The sequence below is a fragment of the Gymnogyps californianus genome, chromosome 15 (genome assembly GCF_018139145.2).
Source record: "Gymnogyps californianus isolate 813 chromosome 15, ASM1813914v2, whole genome shotgun sequence".
Taxonomy (NCBI): domain Eukaryota; kingdom Metazoa; phylum Chordata; class Aves; order Accipitriformes; family Cathartidae; genus Gymnogyps; species Gymnogyps californianus.
The window spans coordinates 5,500,384-5,521,341 of record NC_059485.1 but is presented as its reverse complement, the minus strand read 5'-3'; the positions used below and the strand labels follow the sequence as shown (position 1 = coordinate 5,521,341).

Genomic DNA, 20,958 nt, shown 5'->3' with positions numbered 1-20,958 from the left:
AGGGTGGCGGGGAGGCCTTAGGGGGCGGCAGGGCGGCGGGGGCCACCTCTGGCCATGGCGCCCGGCTCGGGGCAGGGGGCGGCCCCGGCGGCCTCCCCCTCACAGCACTTCCGGGTTGCGGAAACTATGGCAACCAGCCGCGCGGCGGCGGGGCGGGCCGAGCGGCGCTCCACCCTGCGGTCGGGGGCGGGCACGCCTGCGCAGAGTTGGGGGGGCGGGGGGCGCCGCGCCGGCGCCTCCAGCGGCTCCGCCGTCGCCTCCGGGCACATCCCGGCGGGCCTCGGCCTCCCTGCGGAGCGCGAGTGCCACCAAGCGGCCCCGAGAGGCAGGAAAACCCAGCGGGCTGCGGAGCAGACCCCGCGAGGGCCGCCTCCGCTCCGCCACCCGGCCTGCAGCTCCTGCCCAGGGGCACAGGGACAGCCCCAGAGCGGAGCACGGCCCTGCGAGCAGCCCCCCTCCGGCCCTCCATAGGCGCTGCCTCTAGGACAACCGCGGGACACCCCCCGTACCCCACTGCCGCCGACACGGCAGCGCCCCGACACCGGCCCGTCGCACCGCCCTTTGACCTATCCCCCGTTGGCCACGCCCCCGCCTTTGCGACACTCGCTTTGCGGCCGGGGCCGGTAACGCGCGTCTCTGCCGGTTACGGGGCGGGCGCGGAGGGGCCCGGCGGCCGGCGGCCCCCGGCCATGTCCATGTCCATCCAGAAGTCGTGGTTCATCGCCCGGGCCCGCCGCCGCTTCGCCATGACCCGCGAGTGCTCCCTCCTGCTGCCGCGCGTCTGCGCTGCCTTGGCCGACCCGCGGCAGCCCGGCTCCGACGACACCTGCCTGGAGAAGCTGCTCGACTGGTTCCGGAACCTGACGGAGTTCGGTGAGTGCCCGTCGCTTGCAGGGCCCGTCCCCGCCAGCCCTGGCCGCTGGTGACGGGCAGGGGCTTGTCCGAGGGGGAGGGAGGCCTGCAGGCCGGGACCCTGGGGGAAGCCTCCCTCAGAGGTGCTGTTGCCTCGGTGACACCTGAAAACACCGTTTAGTACTTGAGGCCTGTACCTGGGCTTGGGCTTCAGGTGAACCCATATTCGTCCCGAGCAGTTGTGAGGGGTTACACTCAGCTCAGGCTTAGAGTTATGAGAGAGGACAGAAGTCCTGGCAGTGACCCTCTGTTTTCTGGCCTCTTCTCGGGCAACACCCGGTTGCTAGATCCTACGGTGAAGCTGGTGCAGGACAACCCCTGTCTGACAGAGTTCATCACCTCCGTGCTGGCACTGCCAGAGCCCAGTCCGAGCATCCTCTCCTTTACTCTGCGGTTAGCTGGGATACTTGCTGCTTCTGAAAACCGTTTCCAATACTTGCAGGTGAGTCAGCTACCCAGGTACCTGCTGCCATGTGTCTGTTTCCTCCTTCTGTGTGGAGGACGCCTGAAAATGTACATATTCTGCTTGTAAAATTTCTGACACACGTTGAACAACTCAGCAAACAGTGATATGATAATGAAGACCTGCGATCATACCATTCCTTTTCAGTTCTCATGTAAGCTGCTGTCTTCTTCTGTCTTGCCACAGTAGTACTATGAATGCTAACGTGTAGTGCTTCTCATTTTCAGTCCAAAACAGTATATGGGATAACACTATCTCACAGCAGTCATTGCAAAATATTGTATCCCTAGACAGATCCTGTAGATGTAAACTGCACTAACAGATGTAGTTTTCTCTGCATAGTAGGTTGACAGGAAATCTCTGATTCCCTGCAAAAATGAAGGAGTTTTTTAAAGCCCTGCTGTCTACAATAGAATACATTTATAGTATAAGACTCAAAACCCGAAAGGCTTTGAGGGAAGAGATGCATACAACTGCATAAAGCAGTCTAATGGAACTGATATATACATAAGTTGTCTCTAGCATCTTAAAACCAAGCAATTTTGGTTTTGAACACCTGTATTGCTTAGTCCATGAAAGACACGTAAGTTGTGTTTAAGCATGGGATTCTGAAAATTTTCTATTTTAGTGATACTTCTAGCAAGAGAAGGTTTCACTACAGTATTGATAGTCTTGACTTGGATGACAGAGCAGCCTCTCCACTCCCCTTCAGCCCCTTTGCTTACCGTTTACTCTGTGTGTTCTCCTCTGGCCTCAGCAGGAGAATCTGTTGGTCAGGCTCTTTGGCAGGGATGGGCCTCTGAACAGCGCAGTGTGGGAAGATGCATCTGTGCGAAGTGGCTGGGTGGAGGGTGTGCACAGCATGATGCATCACCAGCCTGCCCTCCACTTCTTCTGCAATGGTGGTGAGTATGTCTAAGACTGGGAACTCCCCAAGTCCTCTGTGCCTCTTCCATTCCAGTCTGTTGCTCAGATGTCAAATGAGGGAGGCAGGAGTTTTCATTTATTTAAGATAAAAATAAGCCATTTGTCAAAAACACTGAAGTCATTGAAGGATGGTGCGGTTTTTGTTAAATTAGTTATGCATTTAATTTTTTTTTTTTTTTTTTCCCCAGACACTGAAGATGGTGTCCTTTGTAGAGGGGAAAGAGGCACATCTTATGAAATATGTGATAAAAATAGGTTATTAAAAGCCTCTATATTCTTATTTGTAACTCTTACTAAAAGGTACATTTCAGTATGATTTTAGTGCAGAAAAACTAACCAGGGGCTCATTTATCTCTCAATACTTGCACACGTTTGCAGTCCCATTGTTGTTACAAAGGTATGTAAATTCTGCTGTTAACACCAACTTTTAGAGGGGCCTAAAAGACTGGATTGGTATTAACATGCAGCGTGCGCTGCTGTCCATGTGATGGAAAGGTAGCACTGTTGCTGCCATTCATGTTTTTCCTACTGCTTGTGTCTGGAGGTGGTACAGGCTCCTTCCATAAATATACAGTGAGCGTGCCACCACCTCTCCTAGTATTACTAATGTTATATTGAAGTCCTCTTCTGTTCCTGAGTTATTAAAACACCTGAGGATCTGAAAACAATTTTACTTTCTTCTTTTGTTTGCTTTTTGTTTGTTTGTTTGTCGTTAAGGACTGGCTGACTTTGAAATGCCATAGAGACTACAAAATAAAGTATAAAAAACCCCACCAACGCCATTTAAAGCTGTGTGGTACTCGAATTAGAATAACATATGGTTGGAGTGCAACAAGGCTCCACCTCACAATAGGAAGGCTGTTGTTTTTTCCTCCAGTGACTTGTTTTGTTTTCACACAGGAGGCATAGATGTGATCTTCACTCTGCAAGGGGATCCCAGCCTGTTTGTGGCTTCAGCTGCCAGTCAGCTTCTGGTGGACATGCTCACCCTCTCTCTAGAGTCTGAAACAACTAAACCTCTCAGTACAAAGGACTGTGGCTGGCCAGCGTGTGCCCAAATGATTATAAAGCATATAGAAGATTCCCTTCAGTCCAGCTCTGCCTCTCGCATCGAGCAGTCATTAAAACTGTTAACTAGTTTGTTTGGCAGTTGTCGTGCTACGTGGACTGAAGTACTTTGGTTAGGCATAGCAAAGCAAATAGAATCGTTTTTGACGGAAGAGACTGTTCAAGCGCAGCACATGCTGGCGAATCTTTTGCTTAACATGGCACGGTAAAGATCTTCTGGGACCTTGGATCCGGTGATGAGATATATCTGTTTTTCAGTGCCTAATAGGACATATTACTTACACTTCTTTCTTCTCAGGTCCCCTGTGTTTTGTGACACTGAAGGCAGTTTTTGGGCATTAGTGACTTCTGCTCTGGAACGCTTAACCCCAGTACAAGTGGGTCCTTTGGCAGTGGGAATTCTGAGGCTCTACAAATGGTAGGACTTCCATGCAATGAAATTTTTGCACTCTGCAAATGTTTCTCTACTAATATCTCTGGTATCTTTCCAAGAACTGTTTTTTTCCTCACTGCATTTTCCACTACATTCCTTAATATGTAAGACTGGTTGGCAAGAACCATGCCAGTAGCTAACAAACTTCAGACACTGGTAGTAAGAATAATACAGTTTCAAAGAGAGAGAAATGAAAGGAGCCAATATCATGTTTATGTGTATACACTTGCATCTTACCTACAGCCAGCCAATTTCAGGAAGAAATAGCAAACTCCTTTAACTTTATACTGTCAAGGTTGACTAAGATGCACACAATTTGACTGACTGTCAGATCTAGTAGTCTCTGTTCAGTTTTCTCTTTCACAAAAACACTGACTAGTGTAAGAGCTTTCACTGCTGTCCAGCAGAAGTGTGCATCTGGAGACTCTCAACAGTTGTAGAATAACTGAGGTTAGAAGGAACCTGTAGAAGTGATCTAATTCAACCTCTTGCTCAGTGCAGGGCTAACTTCAAAGATAGATCAGGTTGCTCAGGGCCTTCACCATTCAAGTTTCAAATATCCCCAACGATGAGGATTCCACAGCTTCTCTGGGCAACCTGTTCCAGTGCTTAACCACTTTCATTTCACTATGAAAAGTATTTTCTGTATATCCAGTTGGAATCTACCCTGTTGCAATTTAAGATTCTTGTCTTGTTGTGCACCTCTGAGAAGTCTGCCTGCATCTGCTCCATAACTCTCCTTTAGGTAGTGAAAAAGCCTCAAGAAATCATCACATGAATACAGCACATATGGATACTGATTTACAGGCTAAGTAACACTTGTGTCCTAAGATACAAGGACACCATTTTGTTGACAAGAAATGCCTCTCTCTCAGTCCCGTTCTTACACAGAATCCCACTCTCTATTTGCATAGCTTGATAAGGCTGCTTCTAAATTCTAGAGCCATTTCTCCTCTGCTTTCAGTTAGCCGGGGAAGCTTGGAAGAAGGCTTGAATTGTGATAATACTTTCATTGCTCTATCATTGCCGGCTTGTTTAAAAGCCTGCATGAAAAACATTATTCTGCTCAGCATTTGGGAGCAGATGTTTGGGAAGGAATTGAAGTGTTCTTGTTTTGGTAATTGCTGTTTCCTCCTTGAAGCCCACAAGATGTGAGGATTCAGGCACTGACTGTTCTACTTCAGCCAATGGACTGTATTTTGAGAGCAGCCTCCCAGCCTCTGGAATACGCAGGTACAGTTGTGATAGAAAAGTTAGAGGCTAGTCTGCTTGCCAGTGTTCTAAGTGTCTGGTGCAGACAAAACTGGAGGAGGAAGAGTAGAAGAAGTCAAGGACAGTAGCAGTGTTTGTGGTAAAGTGCAGCATCCTACTGACAGTTGCATTTGAAGGGATATTCATACTACAGCACCTGAATATCTTGATTAACTTTAAAAATCACAGTCCTTTGTATTCACTAACAACCCGAATTCTTCCCTCCTTTCGTCTTCTAGGTTTGCTGGATGAGTCTGTTAGTGATCCCATCGCTGTTGAAAGTCTTCTGTCCTCCAAGTCATCTTGCGCTAGTCTCCTGTGTCAGACCCTCGCTCATCTGGAGAAGCTGCTGTCTCTGGTAACATTCAGAGAAGGAAAAAAGCCTGGGGATCAAATTGGTCCTTGAAAGACAGCGTTAAGATTGGTTGCAAACTTTTGCAGTAGAGCTTAACAGAACGCGGAGAGTAATTGACAGTGAGGGCTTCCATATGTTAAAGAAATCTAGCACAGTAGACTCCAAATAGGAAAACAGAGGAAATATTGAGGCTTGTAAAGAGGGACTGCACTTAGGTTTAAATCCATCTTCCCAAGCTTTGTTACTGTACCTTACTTCTACTGCAATTATTGATCCAGTGAAAAAACATAAACTGAACTGCTTTCCCAAGTAGTGAGAAGAATCTTCTTCCATCTGTGCAATAGTTCTTGGGAGAGAGGAAGATAATTTGTTTGTAGTTAGCATTCTGGTACCTTAAGAACACACTAGAAATTGCAATTTTTGCTGCATCCTGACCAAAAAATCCTGCTCTGTATGCACGCTTGAGACTTTTGCTGGAAACTTTTTTCTCTTTTTTGTCTTTCTCCCCTCCCATTAGGTTCGTTTGCCAGTGGATTTACCCTATACATCTTTGCTGCGCTCTCTCTTGACAATATTACAATTCTGTAATGGCTTCCTGAGTCCAGCTTCTCCTCTGGGAAGCACAATAAGCCGAATCTTGATCAATTGCTTCAGAGTACAGAGGTCAGCTCTTGATGTCCTAGCAGCACTCTCGGAGAAAAAAGGTGAGTTAATCTTTGCACCTTAATTCTTTTTTAGTTTTGGAAATACTTGACTGTTCTGTAGTTGCAGAATTTCTCATTCCCCTTCACTGATCTTTTTGAATGAAGACTACCACTTCCATTTCTGAAACTTGTTCATTGTTTTGGCTAACCGTACTTTCTGTTGATGAGCTAGGGCAGATAATGCTGTAATTAAAAAGGTTTTAGTGGTTGTGAGAAATTGGATGTTTCTCCTTTACTCTGAGGACTGTACTTGCTTTCTTCTCCGGAACAGTTTTACAATCCTGTGTCTTTTTGTATGTCAGCAGTTGAATTGTGATTCAACTGCTCTTTCTCTCAGTATTGGTCCTTTAGTTTTGTTTTCTACGTTTCAGGCTGTGACACACTCATAGGAAGTCTATTTGATGTCCTTCTGGCATACCTGGAGAGTCCGAACACCAGCCCTACTGTGAGTATAGAACTAAGGAGAGATCCAAGTCTATTAGCTTGCCCCAGTGGAATGTAGTTCTGAGAAATTGTTCTGACAATAGTTGTTTCTTAGCACAGTTTGTATTAGAATATGTAGGAGACTTGTCTTGGTTCTGGGTGGCTTGCAGGAAATAGCTAAAATTCTAATGAGCGAGTAACTGACCAATACATTGAGTGTTCTTGAAAAGACAGGAGCCATCACATCTAAGAGTAGTGCCAACATACTCAACTTGACATGGCCCTTAAGTATTGAATTCTTTGCATTAAGGTGTTTTGTTCTCTTGCTTTGTTTTGTTCAAGTGACTCTGACAACAGCAAATCAAAAGCTGGAGATACTAGAACTTCATAATACTAAGCTGAGAACAGGCATTTTCTAGGTGTTTGTTAGGAGTGTTATGTAAGCGCCATTTATTTGCGGCTTACTTCTTAGTAAGGAAGCATATGTACTTGTTTGAGAATTTCTCTGTAAGTTTGAGGCTAAAACAAATTTTATCTAGCATAAAGGCAACAATGCCTCCTCCTGTAGTAAAGTAAAGCTGCTTTATATTGCTTCAGGTTCTAAAGAAAGCATTTCAAGCTACATCCAAGTGGTTGGTGCGCTTGCAGCAACTGTCCTGCTCCAACAGTCAGCGGCAACAAACTGAGAAGATTTTGGAAGGTAACGAAGCTATTCAGGTTGGGACAAACAGCAGCTGGTGGCATATATGAAGTCTGCTCTTGCCTGCCTGTCCTACTCTCAAAGCACATAGGCTTCATTTGTTCGCAATTATGTTGAATTTAGGTTTAGCTGCCCAAATAGTGCTTTGAAGAAGTCTGGGAGAAGCATATAGCAGCAGCAAAAGGGATTGCATCAGATAAAACAATATAGAGGTTGTACAGTGATTGCTTCAGTAAGGCTTGTTGCCTTTCATGTCCATTCAAGCTTGTTACTTGGCTTTTACAGATGTGTTCCTGGTGCTGCAGAAGCGTTTGTGCAGTCCTTGCTGGGAAGTAAGAGATTCTTCTCTGGAGTTCCTCACTGCCCTGATTAAATGCTTGAGAGGTAGGTACAGAGATTTAACAGTTCAGATTGGAGGAGTATTTCTTTTAATGTTATGAAAGTCAGTCAGGCTTGTGAAGCATCCTCTGACCTGTGACTGGAGGGGTAAGAAAAGAAAGTATCGTCAAGATTTTGTCAACTTTTCTGTTGAACTCAGATTGCTGTGCCCTCCTTAATGGCAGTTTTGGTGAATTAAACTGAGGGGTGTTGAGACAGTCATATATGTTGAGACATGTATGTCAAGGCAGGTGATAATGCTTAATGGCAGATAATACTTTCCCTTTTTTCCGTTTGCTCTGCAGTGGAGTCTGTTTGGTTTCACTCAGCAGGCTGGGGGCTGGGATTTAGGAGGCTAAAAGCCTAGATCTGCTTTGCATGCTTTGGATTAATTACTGATTTTCCACTTTACTGGTAGCTCAGGCTTTGCAGCAGGTAGCACTAAGGCAATGTTAATTCTCCTACAGTAGCTCTGCGGTATTGGAAGAGAAGGCGATGTTGTCGACTACTGTTGTCCCCAGGTCACAAAGGAAGTATCCAGCACACTCAGCTGCATTAGCGGTTTACCCTGCAGCCCCTCTCAGTGCTGCAAGTGCATTCTTTTTCTTTGCCGTATGCCTTGACAACAAGAAAGGAAGACTATTTTTTCCTCCTTTAAGCAAAGGCATAAGTTTGATGAGGCTGAAATCGTGTCCCTGCTTGCCCGGAGAAAGTTTTTTCTTGCTGCTAGAACAACTGTAAATGGATTTTTCCAAGTTCCAGTGTCTAGCAGGGCTTGACTGAAAGTCACCAAGCTGCTGGAAAGTGGGGAGCCTGACACAGAGCATCTGTGCTCTTGTGAGCAGCTGCCTGGTCTCTGCAGTGGCTCAGCTCACTGGCAGCTTTCCCTGCAGTCGGTGGGCATCCTTGTATGACGCAAAAAACTGTTTGCATTGGAAACAGCTTCATGCTCTGAGAGAATAAAGCCTCGCTTCTTTGGATTGCTGTCTTGTTTACAGACCAGGATGAGTTCAGGCAATCTCTCCTGTCTTCGGAGGTGCCGAGGCTTACTGAAGATCTTCTTGAGGACCCAGAAAGCTACGTGCGAGCGAGTGCTGTGACTGCTGTGGGACACTTGGCCTTCATTACTTACTTTGCTCCAGAGTCACCTGTAGCAGGGAATCAGTATAATAAAGAGGTATGATGACTTTTTGTAGCCCACTGCAGAATCAAGCAGAACTACATGTCAATTTACTGCTGTACTACTTAGCACTTTCTTCACAAGTTATCTGCAGTCTCATGCAGGCAGATTTCACAACCAGTAATGAAAAGACTAGATTTTTTTACTTCTGCTGTTCATGTTTCTTTGCATGTTCCTCTCCTCATTGTGCTTTCTCTTTGTCTTTTTACATTTAGAAGACTGTAGAAAAGCTTCAAGAAATCTTGTCAACGGACCCAGAGGGCTTTCCTAGGAGGGCTGTGATCAGCATCTTTACCAAGTGGCTGAGACAAGGCTGCACAGGTCAGCTGGAAGATAGAGAGCAGTTTGTCTCTAGAGTGATCCAAACAGTGGAGAATGACTTAGACTGGGAAGTCAGACTTCGTGGTTTGGATCTGGTTGAAGTTTTCCGTAGTCAGACAATTTGCCGACTTGGCCTTCCTAGATGCCCGTATGATCCTGTCTCATCTGCAGTCAGTAGTTCCATTCATCAGAACGAGTCGCTGCAGATATTTTGCCGAGCAAAACTGTTCGGCTTTTTGTTTCGGTCTTTGTGTGACTGTGACAAACCAGTAGGTCAGAGAGCCTGTGATATACTGCTTGGCTTAAGAAGTAATTTCTATCCAGTTGGTACCCTGAAGGATTCACAAGGGACTGGAGATTCACCTGCAGGGCACGGCCTTGCCTGGTTCCAAAGGACACTAAGGCAGGGTTCTCTGGCCCAGAACTTCCCCACAGATGGTGGTAATGGGGTGGATTTTCAAGATCCAGAGAGCATGATGCTAGTTTTGGGTACAGTAGACTTAGAAGAGCTACATGATGAGCTAAATAAAAGTAGTGACCATGTGGAGAAAAGCCCTCAGTCCCTGTTACAGGACATCCTTGCTACTGCAGGGACTATAGAGGAGAATGAAGCTGACTGTTACTGAAGATATCTTTTGCTCTGAGGGAGCAGTGCTTAAGCAGTTTTCTTCTGGAGGAGAATTTTTTGCTACCAGTCATGAAGTCTTTCTTGAGAGAGGATAAAAAGAAGCGTTACATTGAATGGAAAAAAGGGTTGTTTCATTAGCTGTTAAATGGGTTAGAAAAATCTTTGCTTTAATACTGACGAATTTTTTGTTAAAAAGTGTAGCCTCCAATAAACTGTGATTTGTTTTTCAAAGTAAACACGTTAAGAAACGCATTTGTTTGTTTTTTAAGTCCTATGTCTGTTAAGAAAGCACCAGACCATGCCTACATAAGGACACATTTTTAAAAAACAAAACAGTGACTGAAAACAAGTTGTTGCATGTTCCTTTTAGAGCCAGAGTAGCCAAAACTGATGAAGACTGGTTTTAAGGGACACTTGTTTTGACCTTGTCCATATCTCCATTCTAAAAACAGAGTTCTCTAGTTCCCTGTTGCATTTTGAGGTCTAGAGCAGAAGGTGGCATTTAAAGAGTCAAAAGCTGATCATCCTTAACATTACGAACTTTCTTTTATAGATAACATACTTGGTTGATCTCAGCAGTGACACTAAAAAGCCAACTTTGTGTTTAATTGAAGCCAGAAGCAAGTCCATTTTGCTGAATTTCTCAAGTGCTGCTATTCTCCGTTCCTAAAGAACTAGGATAGCTTCTAACTAGTAATAGAAAGGGACACCTGCAGCTTTTTCATGATAAAAATAGATACATGCTTAGCTTTGGTAAACAATTAGAAAACAGCAGCTATAGTGCGAATGGCAACACCTTTTTCTAAGAAAAAATTGCCAATTTTTTTAAAAACTCAGGGAAGACTGTAGTTTGCAGCTTACTCCAATGTCTTGCCATGTGCTAAGAAGCTTTCTGAAACCTAGAACAAAAAAGGAGTACCTTTACCAGGAGGGTTAAACCATGCTGTATTCCTTTCCGGCACTGAGGTGTTTGTTAGCATCCTTTATCCTCCTGCAGCCTCTGTAGAGGCAGGAACACAACACTCATTTTAGGCTCATGGAGGCTATAGCATCTAATGCAGTGGAAGAACTTCTACAATCTCCTCCTTCAATATTATCCCTGCAGCAGTACAATAGGGTGAGATGATACAGTTTGAATTTCTTGCTGCTGAGGTTGAAGATTTACTCTGTGCCTTTTAATGAAGTCAGCACACTTATCTATCGCTCTCTGCACAGCTTTATGTATGACAGAGCCCTGGGGTGTTGTACTAGCAGCTGTTACTGGAAGAAAGTAGCTCTGCTTCTGATACACAATTCTACCTGAGCAGGGTATAACACCTGGCAAAAGACAGAATATATTAAAAATCAGGCCTTTTCCTGCCACTGCTTTTTTCTCAGAAATTGAAAGATTTAGTGAGAGAGAAGGGATTTGCTTTTAAAGAAGTGTGGATTGTTTGTGGAGTTTTAGCAGTCCTGTCTGGTGAAGAGATTATGGTTCCAAAACTAGCATTGTGTGTTGACAATAGGCCAGATGATATGCTCCAGGAAAGGAGACAGCAGGTTGCTAGATAGATAAACGTCTTCCTGCTGTTCAGCACTAGAATTTTTGTGATTTCAGGGTTGTGCAGTTTAGGAGACTCCAAGGAATTATTGAAGTATCAGCAAATTGAAAAAGTGACTTGTTACAGAAGGGAAACTCACTGCTTATTACCGCGGTCTCTTGACTCCCAGACCTATTAATTTTAATGGAACTTTTTGCTTTTTAATTGGCTGGGGTGATGGCAATGTTAAGTTTATACTGTTTGCCTAATTGCAGTCCAAAGTCTTGTTTATACACAGGATGCTTGTACACTAAAAACCAAATGTACAGCAAACTGGGAGGGCTCCTTATCTTTAGAAGGGGAGTTAAGGACTCCTTTCATCTTTCATTAAAAACAGGTCTCCACCTCCAGCAATTAGGTGACTCAGTGCTGGTTCTGTACTTCTCTCTCTTCACTGCATTGCCTTACTTCATTTTCTCTGCCACTCTAGGTACAGTAGAGTCTTATTAACACTGAGATGCTTGCATTGACATCCTGCACGCGATAATTGGGACAAACATGAAGGGTCATGAACATCTGAGCAGTGTGAGGAACAAATGCCAGGGACTAGAGAGGTTAAAAGGGAGATAAAAGCAAAATAACCCCCCCATGATTTTACAGAAGACTATGGCAGTGGGATTTGTGAGCTGAAAATTTAGCTACCAAATTTGTAAACACACAGCGACAGTTACTAATGTGAATCGTCCGTCATGCTGGGATACCCTCTCTAGGATGCCCATCTTTGCACACTCAAGAACTCGTACAAGCCCTGCCCCACTTAAACTGCTAACTCATTTTCAACCCACTTCTTACATACCAAAGCTTTTTTTTTGCACCTCCACAAGATCCTTATCCCAGCCATACAGCTTTCTGCTGGGTTAAGAATTTACACCATGTGGTGTGTCTTGCCAAGGAGCTGTGGTCATGGTGCACCTAGGGGGAGGGTTTAACTCTCAAGGAGACCGTCCTGAGAAGCAGACTTGTTACCCCCACATGCATACTGAGCATTCACTTCAACAAGTGCTATTGCTACTTACCGCTTCACAACATGACAACAGTGGTCCCTCCGTAAGCTCTACACACCCAGCTCGCTCCTGTCACACACTGAGGACTCCAATGACCTAGAGAAGGAGGTGGGCTGCCGGGCCTTCCATTACAGACACAGGAGAAAGTTCAAAGCTGCCTTTTTGGGATGAATTTCTGTTGGAAACTGCTGCTTTCACACCATCAGTGCTGTAGTTGTGTAGGGTTCCTGCAGGAGGCAGGCACCACCGAGAGAGTTTTTCCAACGCATGCACACACACTCACTACAGCTGATTTCAAAGGCTGTGGCCAGACATGGGCCTCATTTAATGCAAGAAGCACCAAGGCTCAGCACTGTCATTTGCTTTAATGTGGGCTGTGGATAGCAGGCAGTAGCAATACAAGTGGTATCAACGCAGAACATCACAGATGATTAGAAAAATTTATGTCTCTGATGGCTGGTACTGTGAAAGAAGAAAATCACAAAGCTTATTTCAGCTCTCTATCCGAACAGGGGCAATATAAATTCTGTTGCCTGATCTGTACACGGGTATGAAATTCCAAGAGTTGCTTTCAACACATTTCAACAAAGCTCTGAAGAAAGGATTTATTCTTTAACTGCTCAGACTCAGACACAGGAGAGAATAAGCATCTTTGGCTCAGCCCTACACTAGCAACGGCTTTATAAAAGCTGCCAAAAGAACGGCTGTTAATTTTCTGTTTTAATACACTGGACATTTAAAATCCAAAGAATATTCTTTGCCTAATTATACTGATTGCACAACTTAGAAATGGGCCATAAATGTCTAAGGCTGTTGCTTTAGCTTAGATATATGTGATCTGTGATTACAGATCAACTCATGCATATCTTTGCAATTTCTTTTGTCCATCTCTAATAAAACTTGCTCTACCTTTCAATACATATTCATCAAGGCTTCTAAAAACCACCGTGTGTTAGAGAGGAAACTCATCAACCACCTTCACTGCAGCAGTTCTCAGCAATTTACAATGGAAAAATATATCAGTAGCATCACCTCTGTAGTGTCTGTCATTTCCCTTTAGAGCAGTGGTTTTTGTCCTCTGCTGAGAAATCAAGCACCACTTTAACACAGCCAGACCTCAGCCTGCATCAGACACGCTCCTCCACAGACAGGACAGATCTTGCCTATAACCTTGCAAGCCAGCACACGGAGAAATGGAAGGGCTTTCTTTCAAAGAAGCGGTGTGTCTGTCCGAATGAAGTGGAACAAAGCTGGTGACGTACAGCTGTAATGAAAGAGCTCGGGGCTCTGCAAACACATCATGGACACACTTATAATATCCCCAGATGGAAGGGGAAATGAGCAGTCCACATCAAGAGTCCCTGCAATACTACAGGTGCAACTACACAACTGTTTCAGTTAAAGCAAAATGAAACTAAAGAAAACAGTATTTCTATCCATAATATCAATACCAAGTCTCTGCTTAGAGCACAGCAGCTTAATGTGTTTATTTACCATAAACATGTAACAGGGCTGCAAAGATGCCTGTCTCATGGCTGCCTCCAAAACAAACCCATCCAAACCAAGTTACTCCCCAGCTCGTTCTGCAGTTGCCCAGTTGTTAAACTCCGTGCAAGGGCAGGAGCATGCTGTCTGGGACAGAGGGTGCACCCGCTCCTTTGAGGGATGTCACCCAATTAGACCAGATCAGGGTAAAGTAAAACCACGACCTTAAACAGCTCTTGTAGAGTGTTAGGGTTTGAACCATGGTAGGACTGCCCCTTTTCACTCCTTTTTAGTGAAAGATAGGTGGGAATTACCCTTAAGAGATAGATACACTTTCAGATCTTCAGTTCTCCCATTTCATTATCTCTTGGTCCTCATATTTCCAGTCTCCATTGACCCCATATTCCCCGAGCTTTCAGGCTGGGTCAGTAGAAGGGAGCAGGGAGCTCACACTGCTGTGCATAAGGACACCAAGGCTTGCCTCGGCTGGTCCGTCACCACCACCACGCTCAGAGCTTTGGCCTCGAACCAGCTTCTGGGCTGGGCTGTGACCAGCATGAAGGAGCTGCAGAGCCAGGTCTGGCAGATGGTGAATCCAGGCTGTACATCTTGAAACACGACTTGGCCCAGCCAAGCCAGCTCCAAAATAAACCCTTACTAAGCTGCGCTAGCCATCACAGATGAAATTCTTCTGATTTAGCCCTTATATAGGCTGGGCAGGGGCACAGGTGAGCCCTGGAGCCCATCGCTCTCAAAAACAAACACCCTTGATGGGACTGATCTCTCGATTATAAGTCTCATTACGTGCCAACAACAAAAAAGCTGCAGTTAAAACACAAATGGCAATGGTTGCTAAGTGACAGCATCCGAACAGGCTTGTCACAGTCGTGAGACAAACAGCTGTGGCTGCACAGCAATCCTATCTTGTCCATGTAATTGAGGATAAAAATGCTGTTTTCATTACCGTCTAGTAACCTTAACTTTGACCTGTCAGAATATTTTATGCTTTAGGTTCTGACAAAGAGCCCCGTGAAAACAAGGCTAAAGCCTCCACTGAAACCAGTGGAAGTGAGTTTGATTCAAAATATCTTTAATATTGCATGCTCTTTCAACATCTTTTCTTCCCAGTGAAGAAGTGCATAAGACAACAACACGGCTTTCTTGGCTAAATGGTCCATTTCTGAAAAACAGAGCGCTACACAACAGTATTTTCAGTGAGGTTCATTTGAAAAAACAACAAAAATAACAAAAACCCCACCTGTCAGCTTCTAAAGTGAACGTGCGGGCTATGTTCAACACTGAAGGTTTCTGCAATATTTGGAAAAGACGATAACTTTTTCAGAGCTGCAAACAACATGTATCCTTATAAATAAAGTATTTAAACTGGAACTTTAAAATTACATAAAGTGATGGTTGAGTTGTTAAGGAGTCTGGGATCCAGCAAGGCATGAAGGGGTCACTTGCTCCAGTGAAAGCCGTGGTGGGACCGGGTGGGAAGAAGCCATAACAGGTACTTAAGCACCATTTTACCTGGGTGGAGTATTGCAGACCCCTAAAGTAGAGACCCTAATTAGCACAACTGGCAGCTCAATGCATCCAAGGAAGATACATTTAAAAAAAAAAAGGGGGGGGGGGAAGTATGGTATTGCAAGTATTGCAACGGGCTGTATACAATAACTTGCTCACCCTATGTACTCTTACACGCTGCAGAGAAACCTGTTTGAGGCCATGCTGGTAGTGGAGACAAAGGGACGGATCTGTCAACGTGCTGTGAACAGATCAGAAGTGACCAGGAAAAGCCACCACCCGGCTGCCAAACAGAGCAAGAAAAGCACAAACAGGCGCCCACAGCTCGGCACACACACACACGCCAGCCACAACGCAATCGTGAGAGCTCTACGGGCATATCCAGGCGTTCAAACACGAGGGATCATCTTCAGCTGCCGATGCAGTGCATCTTGGCGTGAAACAGAATGCGTGTGACCACATTTACTCCAAACAGCAGTTCTCAGCGACTTCTGAAGCTAATTATGCCCTTTCCTAATAAATTTGCTTTCGGCTCCATCCACAGAAGCCTCGATTTCCAGTGCCAGGAGTAACAGCCTTGATCCTGCTGACAGCTCTAACAACACATGAGTCGCCAGTGCAGTCAAAGCTCATCCACGTGGATAAAGCCAACTTGACTGTTGCCTTTGGTCACTGCCTCCACGTCAGCATATTAAACACTTCTGTTTTGCACATTGTGCCAGAGTAAAAGTGATTTTTTTCCTCTATACTTTATCCATAAATGCAGCACTTTGCCCAGCTGTTCTTATTCCTTAGATTGCTTCGCCAGAGTCAAGAAAATGAGCGTGTCTCATACTAGTATTAAAACCCTGTGTCACTGCTCTCTAAATCCCACAGCACAGGGTGAATATTGCTGTGCAGAAAAAGGTCTGACTTTTCAGCAGCATTAAATTAGCCAGCTCAAAGGTGTAGCATGCTGTCTGGCTGGCTGGATGAAAGGCACGTCCTCCGCGTACGCCGCAGCGCTGGCGGGCAGACAGCTCAACCTCGCCGTTACTACAGACATGGCATCATGGAGGGGAAAAAAAAAAAAAAAAAAAAAAAAAAAGAGAGAAAGAGAGAGACCTCCTGTCTCCCTAATTCCTGTTGAGAACTTCTGCCCCGTAGGGATCAGCCTTGCCTTCCTCCCTAGTTTGGGAGCATCTTCTCCACCCTTTATTTATTACAATGAGATCAAAGATCCATCTCCATGGAAACGTCTGAGCTCAAAGAGTTTCTGCACTACAGCTTTACATCCTGCACGTAGGTTTTGGCACTGTTTTTTCAAACAGAAGCTTTCAGATGATCAGCATTCAGGTCTCTACAGAAATGGTTTGATTAGTAATGATCGATAACCTGAGCAGCATGCATATGTGTATAACTAACAAGCACACTGCAGAGCAGAACTACCGTTGCATTACGGCATCTGCGGTCCATGAAAAGCGCAACCATTCAGCCATACACAGAGGCATCCCATGCCCTGTGCTCCTACGGCTTCCAAGCTGTTTCCCTCACGTCCAGAGTAGATGAGGGACACTGACACGTTTGTTCTTTGATAGCTGGCACCCCTGCACTTTGTCCCCGCATCTGAAGTTCGGTAGGACTTTCAGCAGATGTAGAGACCAGAGCCATGTGGGCAGAGCTGCTGGAGCCCATTACCGCCCGCTCTGTGCTGCTTCTCAAGCCTCGGAGGACGCACCTGCGGAGCTGCTTGGACTTACCCAACAGAGATGGCAAGTGGCCCAACACCCAACCCAGCAAAGACTTCATGAATTCTGCATTCAGACCGTTACCTCTGGACCAGCAGTGGCTGGGGCACTGGTGCTGGGTGCCATTCCAGTGACTTCCGTCCTGGTAATGCTGAGCTCCAATTCCTTCAGCACAGTCACTCCTACAAATGATTCCCAGGAGAGGGAAAATAAGTGAAAAAAATAAGTAAAACAGACATGGTTTATGATATTTTTGCTCCCTGTTCAGCTCACCACATGGCCACACAAACTGTTAAACTGCCGTACTGGGGGCAGGAGCGACCTGCCAGGAGGAAAACCGTTCAAACAGCCATTGCAGCTGCTGCTGACGGAAAGCGGACACGGAGCTGCAGCCTCGCAGGAAATCCTGGATTTGGCTGAAACCTCACATGAAGAAAAGTCAGGACAAAAAGGAGTGAAACAGAACTCACTTGCGAGACTCACATTTTCACAGGCGTGTCCCAAGAAGGGCGAGCAGGGAGCGAAGAGCACCCGGGGCTGCGTTAGCACCGAAGCAGAGCTGACTGCACTGACCTGGAGAGCATCAGCCAGTGCCCGGGCCAGGAGGAAGCCCCATCTTGCAGCACTGCCGGGGGCAGATCCTGCTCCCAAGGAAGTCAGACCACATCTCGCTACTGCTTGCAGCAGTGGTGAGCCCCGAGTTGCCCATATGCACACAGAATGTGATTTTTATAATCACATTAAAAAATTTCAGAAGAGCAACTGTGCAGAGAGCAATCCAGCTGCCAGCATTTAGCCTTATCCTAGGGCACAGGCAGAATACGCCAGGCATGAATTAATACCGCATAAGCTGCACCATGCTGAGTTTCATGGCTTAATTATAAGAGAGAAAGCAATAATCAAGGGATCTGTAAGGCTAATAAGTGTTCTGAGAACACCGAATGTGACACAAGAGCCACAGCCAGTGTGACAGGACATGAATGCATTTAAAAAGCACATTAATCACACACCGTGTATTAATTCGCAGCTGGTTTCCAATGACAGCACTTGGCCTTTAGCTGCCTTCGTAGCATCACTGGGCACAAGTGGATCATCACCTAGCCCAGAGCAAAGTGGGCTGTAGTCTACCCATGAGCAAGAAAAATCACAGCCATGCGTCAGTCCAACAAGACACAGACATTAGCTCTGGCTTAAAGCTCTGCAGCCCTGTGACTCTCCACTACCTTATGCCTAAGCTCGGTTTAGCACTCTCACCTGTATCGGCATTTGGAGGTTTCTGGGTCAGCGATGGTGTCCACCAGGCTGCACAGCGTGAGTCACCTGGTGAAGGACAGCGCAAGGAGAAAATCAGGCCCCTGGCAAATTCTCCAATCATCTCTGCAGTAAAATACTTGAAAGCGATTCTGTTTCTCAGCGCCTCCAACTATCTCTCCTCTCCATCTTGTATTTCATTTCACTGCAGCTTTTTAAGTACGCAGACAGCTCATTGCGGGGCTTTGCCTCTCATTCACAGACTTCCATTCTTCTATATGGAGCACATTTTCCTATAGAGGGTACTGTCTCCAATTAGATTATTGCCCACGTGAAAAGTTGTCTCTAAGTCTCTGTCTTAGGGAAAACTCTGATAAACCTTAAACCGGAGATGCCACCAAGAAGAACCCGTCCACCTGCACTATCACACAGTGATCCCCAAATTCCTGTAGACCAAGATGCCAATGCAGGACATGACCCAGCCCTTTACTGGTTGCTGACATCAGCAAGATAATCCTTGGGCTGAAATGCTGCAGGACTGGGTGCCAGTCAGGGCTGCAGGTATAGAAACTTGAAATGCTCCCAAACATCCACTTCTGCCCAATAATTTATTGCATCAGAGACAGTTTCCTTACTGCAAACGTCTCATCCTCTAGCCCTCTACAAAGGGCAGCTCTTTGCAGTTCTCTGCCCAAAGATCTATTATCAAACCAAAGCATTTCAAAAGAAATAGCTACTCTTCTTCTTTTACTAATAATCCCAAATTTAACTATGTCCTACTTAACACCTCCTCTGAAACCAGGAAGCAAGATGCTATTTCTGCTGGCCTCAATAAGTGGACCCTGCTGAACCCCAGGGAACACACAAACCAGATAGCAGGCTGAGTTTAAAGCCTGGGATGGATTGCTTAGGCAGCAGCCTCCTTCCTCGTTGTTCCTAAAGCCTAATCAGGAGCCTAGAGGAAGCAATCATAAAAAAAAAAAAAAAAATAAAAATTGAGACTCACTCTGTACATTCTCCAGATCTTCTATGCCAGGCCAAATTTGTACACTGAAGTTGCATTCTCCTTGCTGTAAAAATATGTATCTGCCCCCTCTTCTGCCTCTGCGACCATATGGGGACCTGAAATCATGCTTCCTCATGGGAATGAATCATGGAGCATCCACACTGACTTCCTACAGAGAGACTTCAAACACAAAATCAGTGGTAAAAAGGCAAGAAGACCCTGCAAATGGGCACAGCTTGGGATAAAATAAATTTTCCTTAGATTGGCACAAGGCAGATTTGGACCAGCTACTGCCTAGATCTGTGGGGTGACAGCCTCTTCTCAAGAGTCTGTAACACCAGTAAAAAGTCTTAACCCTGAATAAACCCATAGTATTAGAAGCTGCCCAGAATGCACAAGGAAGCATGATCTAGCAACTTATTTGCAAATAAATGGCTTCCTTTCATTCCCCCCGCAGATCTTCTGCCCAGTGTTTTCATCTTCACTCCATAGCTGTTCTCTTTTTCTCTCTCTTCTCTTTTCCTCCAGCATCAGCTTGTGGCAACAGATTGCACTCACTAATCAAAGAAGGGCTGGGCTCTTTTTGTTTGTTTCTTGAAGTCTGTGGCACTACAGTAACACCAGCCAAACACTTGTTTTCATTAGGGTTCCTCTCCAAGCCTGCTAATAGAGCCTGGACTGTGCCAGGACACAGCAGAGAGGGACAATTTTGCTGGTCCGGCACGTTTCCAGATGGAGCACGAGCATTGCCTTAGGGACACTAATGCCTCCACTCCATCACCTACCAGAAGGTGCCTGCTGCTCTCTGCTTCTCTTCTACCACCTCCTGCTGAGGGAAGGAAGCTGTCCTTCACCGCTGCTTAGCTTGGATTTCTCAAGGGAATCGCGGGAAAACCCAAGTACCGCACTCGCATCGCTATTCACCTGGGCCTCCATGAAGTTCATCCACAGGGCTCTTTAGGGAAGGATGATGGATAGGCTGCAAGGCAGCATCCCGGGGCATGTCCTGGCACACAAACGGAGATGGCTTGGGTAGCGCCCAGGGCAGCAGCTGGGCAAAGGAGGAGCCCTTCCACAGCACCAGCACAATACATCGCATTTTAAGGGTATCATGAGTGAATGGAAGAGACAAGGAACATTTCATCTCCCTTTCACGCCTTCTAATGTATGCATAGAGCCAAATCAACTGATTTCAGTGAGGAAGCACAAAGCTCCTGTGGCCTTGTCAGATGTGGTCCCTCAGACTCTCATGTTCAAGGTGAAATCTTGCTTTAATAACTCCTCATCTTCTGCTTCAGGCCCTCTGTCTACCAGAAACACACCACTAGATCTTCACCTTGCAAAGGAAGCAAACCTGTCCCCAGACAGGTCCATGCTACATCCTCCCAGCAACTCCCAGGATGGTAACTCTCAATCTCCGCCACAAACCAGTCAGTCCTGTTTCTCCTCTTCCTTTCCATCACCATTAATACATAGCAGATCTCACCCTTTGGCTTTTGTGCCTGTTCCTCCCAGCAAATTTTGCAGCCTCCTCATTTTCATAGAAGCAGCAACATGAGAGTAGATTCTTATTTTTTTTGTGTGTGTGCATTCCCTAATTCTCCTCGTACACAGCAGAGTCCAAAGGTGAGACAG

General features: G+C 45.7%; 1 protein-coding gene across 1 annotated transcript; it reads left to right on the top strand.

Moving 5' to 3' along the window:
• The first annotated feature begins 695 nt into the window (after positions 1–695).
• Positions 696–9,979, top strand: BRAT1 (BRCA1 associated ATM activator 1). The gene is made up of 13 exons (XM_050905716.1): positions 696–873; positions 1,200–1,354; positions 2,133–2,280; positions 3,203–3,575; positions 3,669–3,788; positions 4,945–5,036; positions 5,294–5,412; positions 5,927–6,113; positions 6,485–6,558; positions 7,134–7,236; positions 7,522–7,620; positions 8,613–8,791; positions 9,010–9,979. The coding sequence occupies exons 1-13, from the start codon at positions 696–698 to the stop codon at positions 9,739–9,741; spliced, it is 2,559 nt and encodes an 852-aa protein (XP_050761673.1). The 3' UTR covers positions 9,742–9,979.
• The last annotated feature ends 10,979 nt before the right edge of the window (positions 9,980–20,958 follow it).

What these genes read in the sequence shown, in the direction of transcription:
- BRAT1 (XM_050905716.1), top strand. Translation starts at nt 696, where the DNA reads ATGTCCATCCAGAAGTCGTGGTTCATCGCCCGGGCCCGCCGCCGCTTC. An exon ending in ACCGTTTCCAATACTTGCAG is followed by an intron (nt 1,355 to 2,132) that starts GTGAGTCAGCTA and finishes CTCTGGCCTCAG; the next exon opens with CAGGAGAATCTGTTGGTCAG. An exon ending in CCTGATTAAATGCTTGAGAG is followed by an intron (nt 7,621 to 8,612) that starts GTAGGTACAGAG and finishes TCTTGTTTACAG; the next exon opens with ACCAGGATGAGTTCAGGCAA.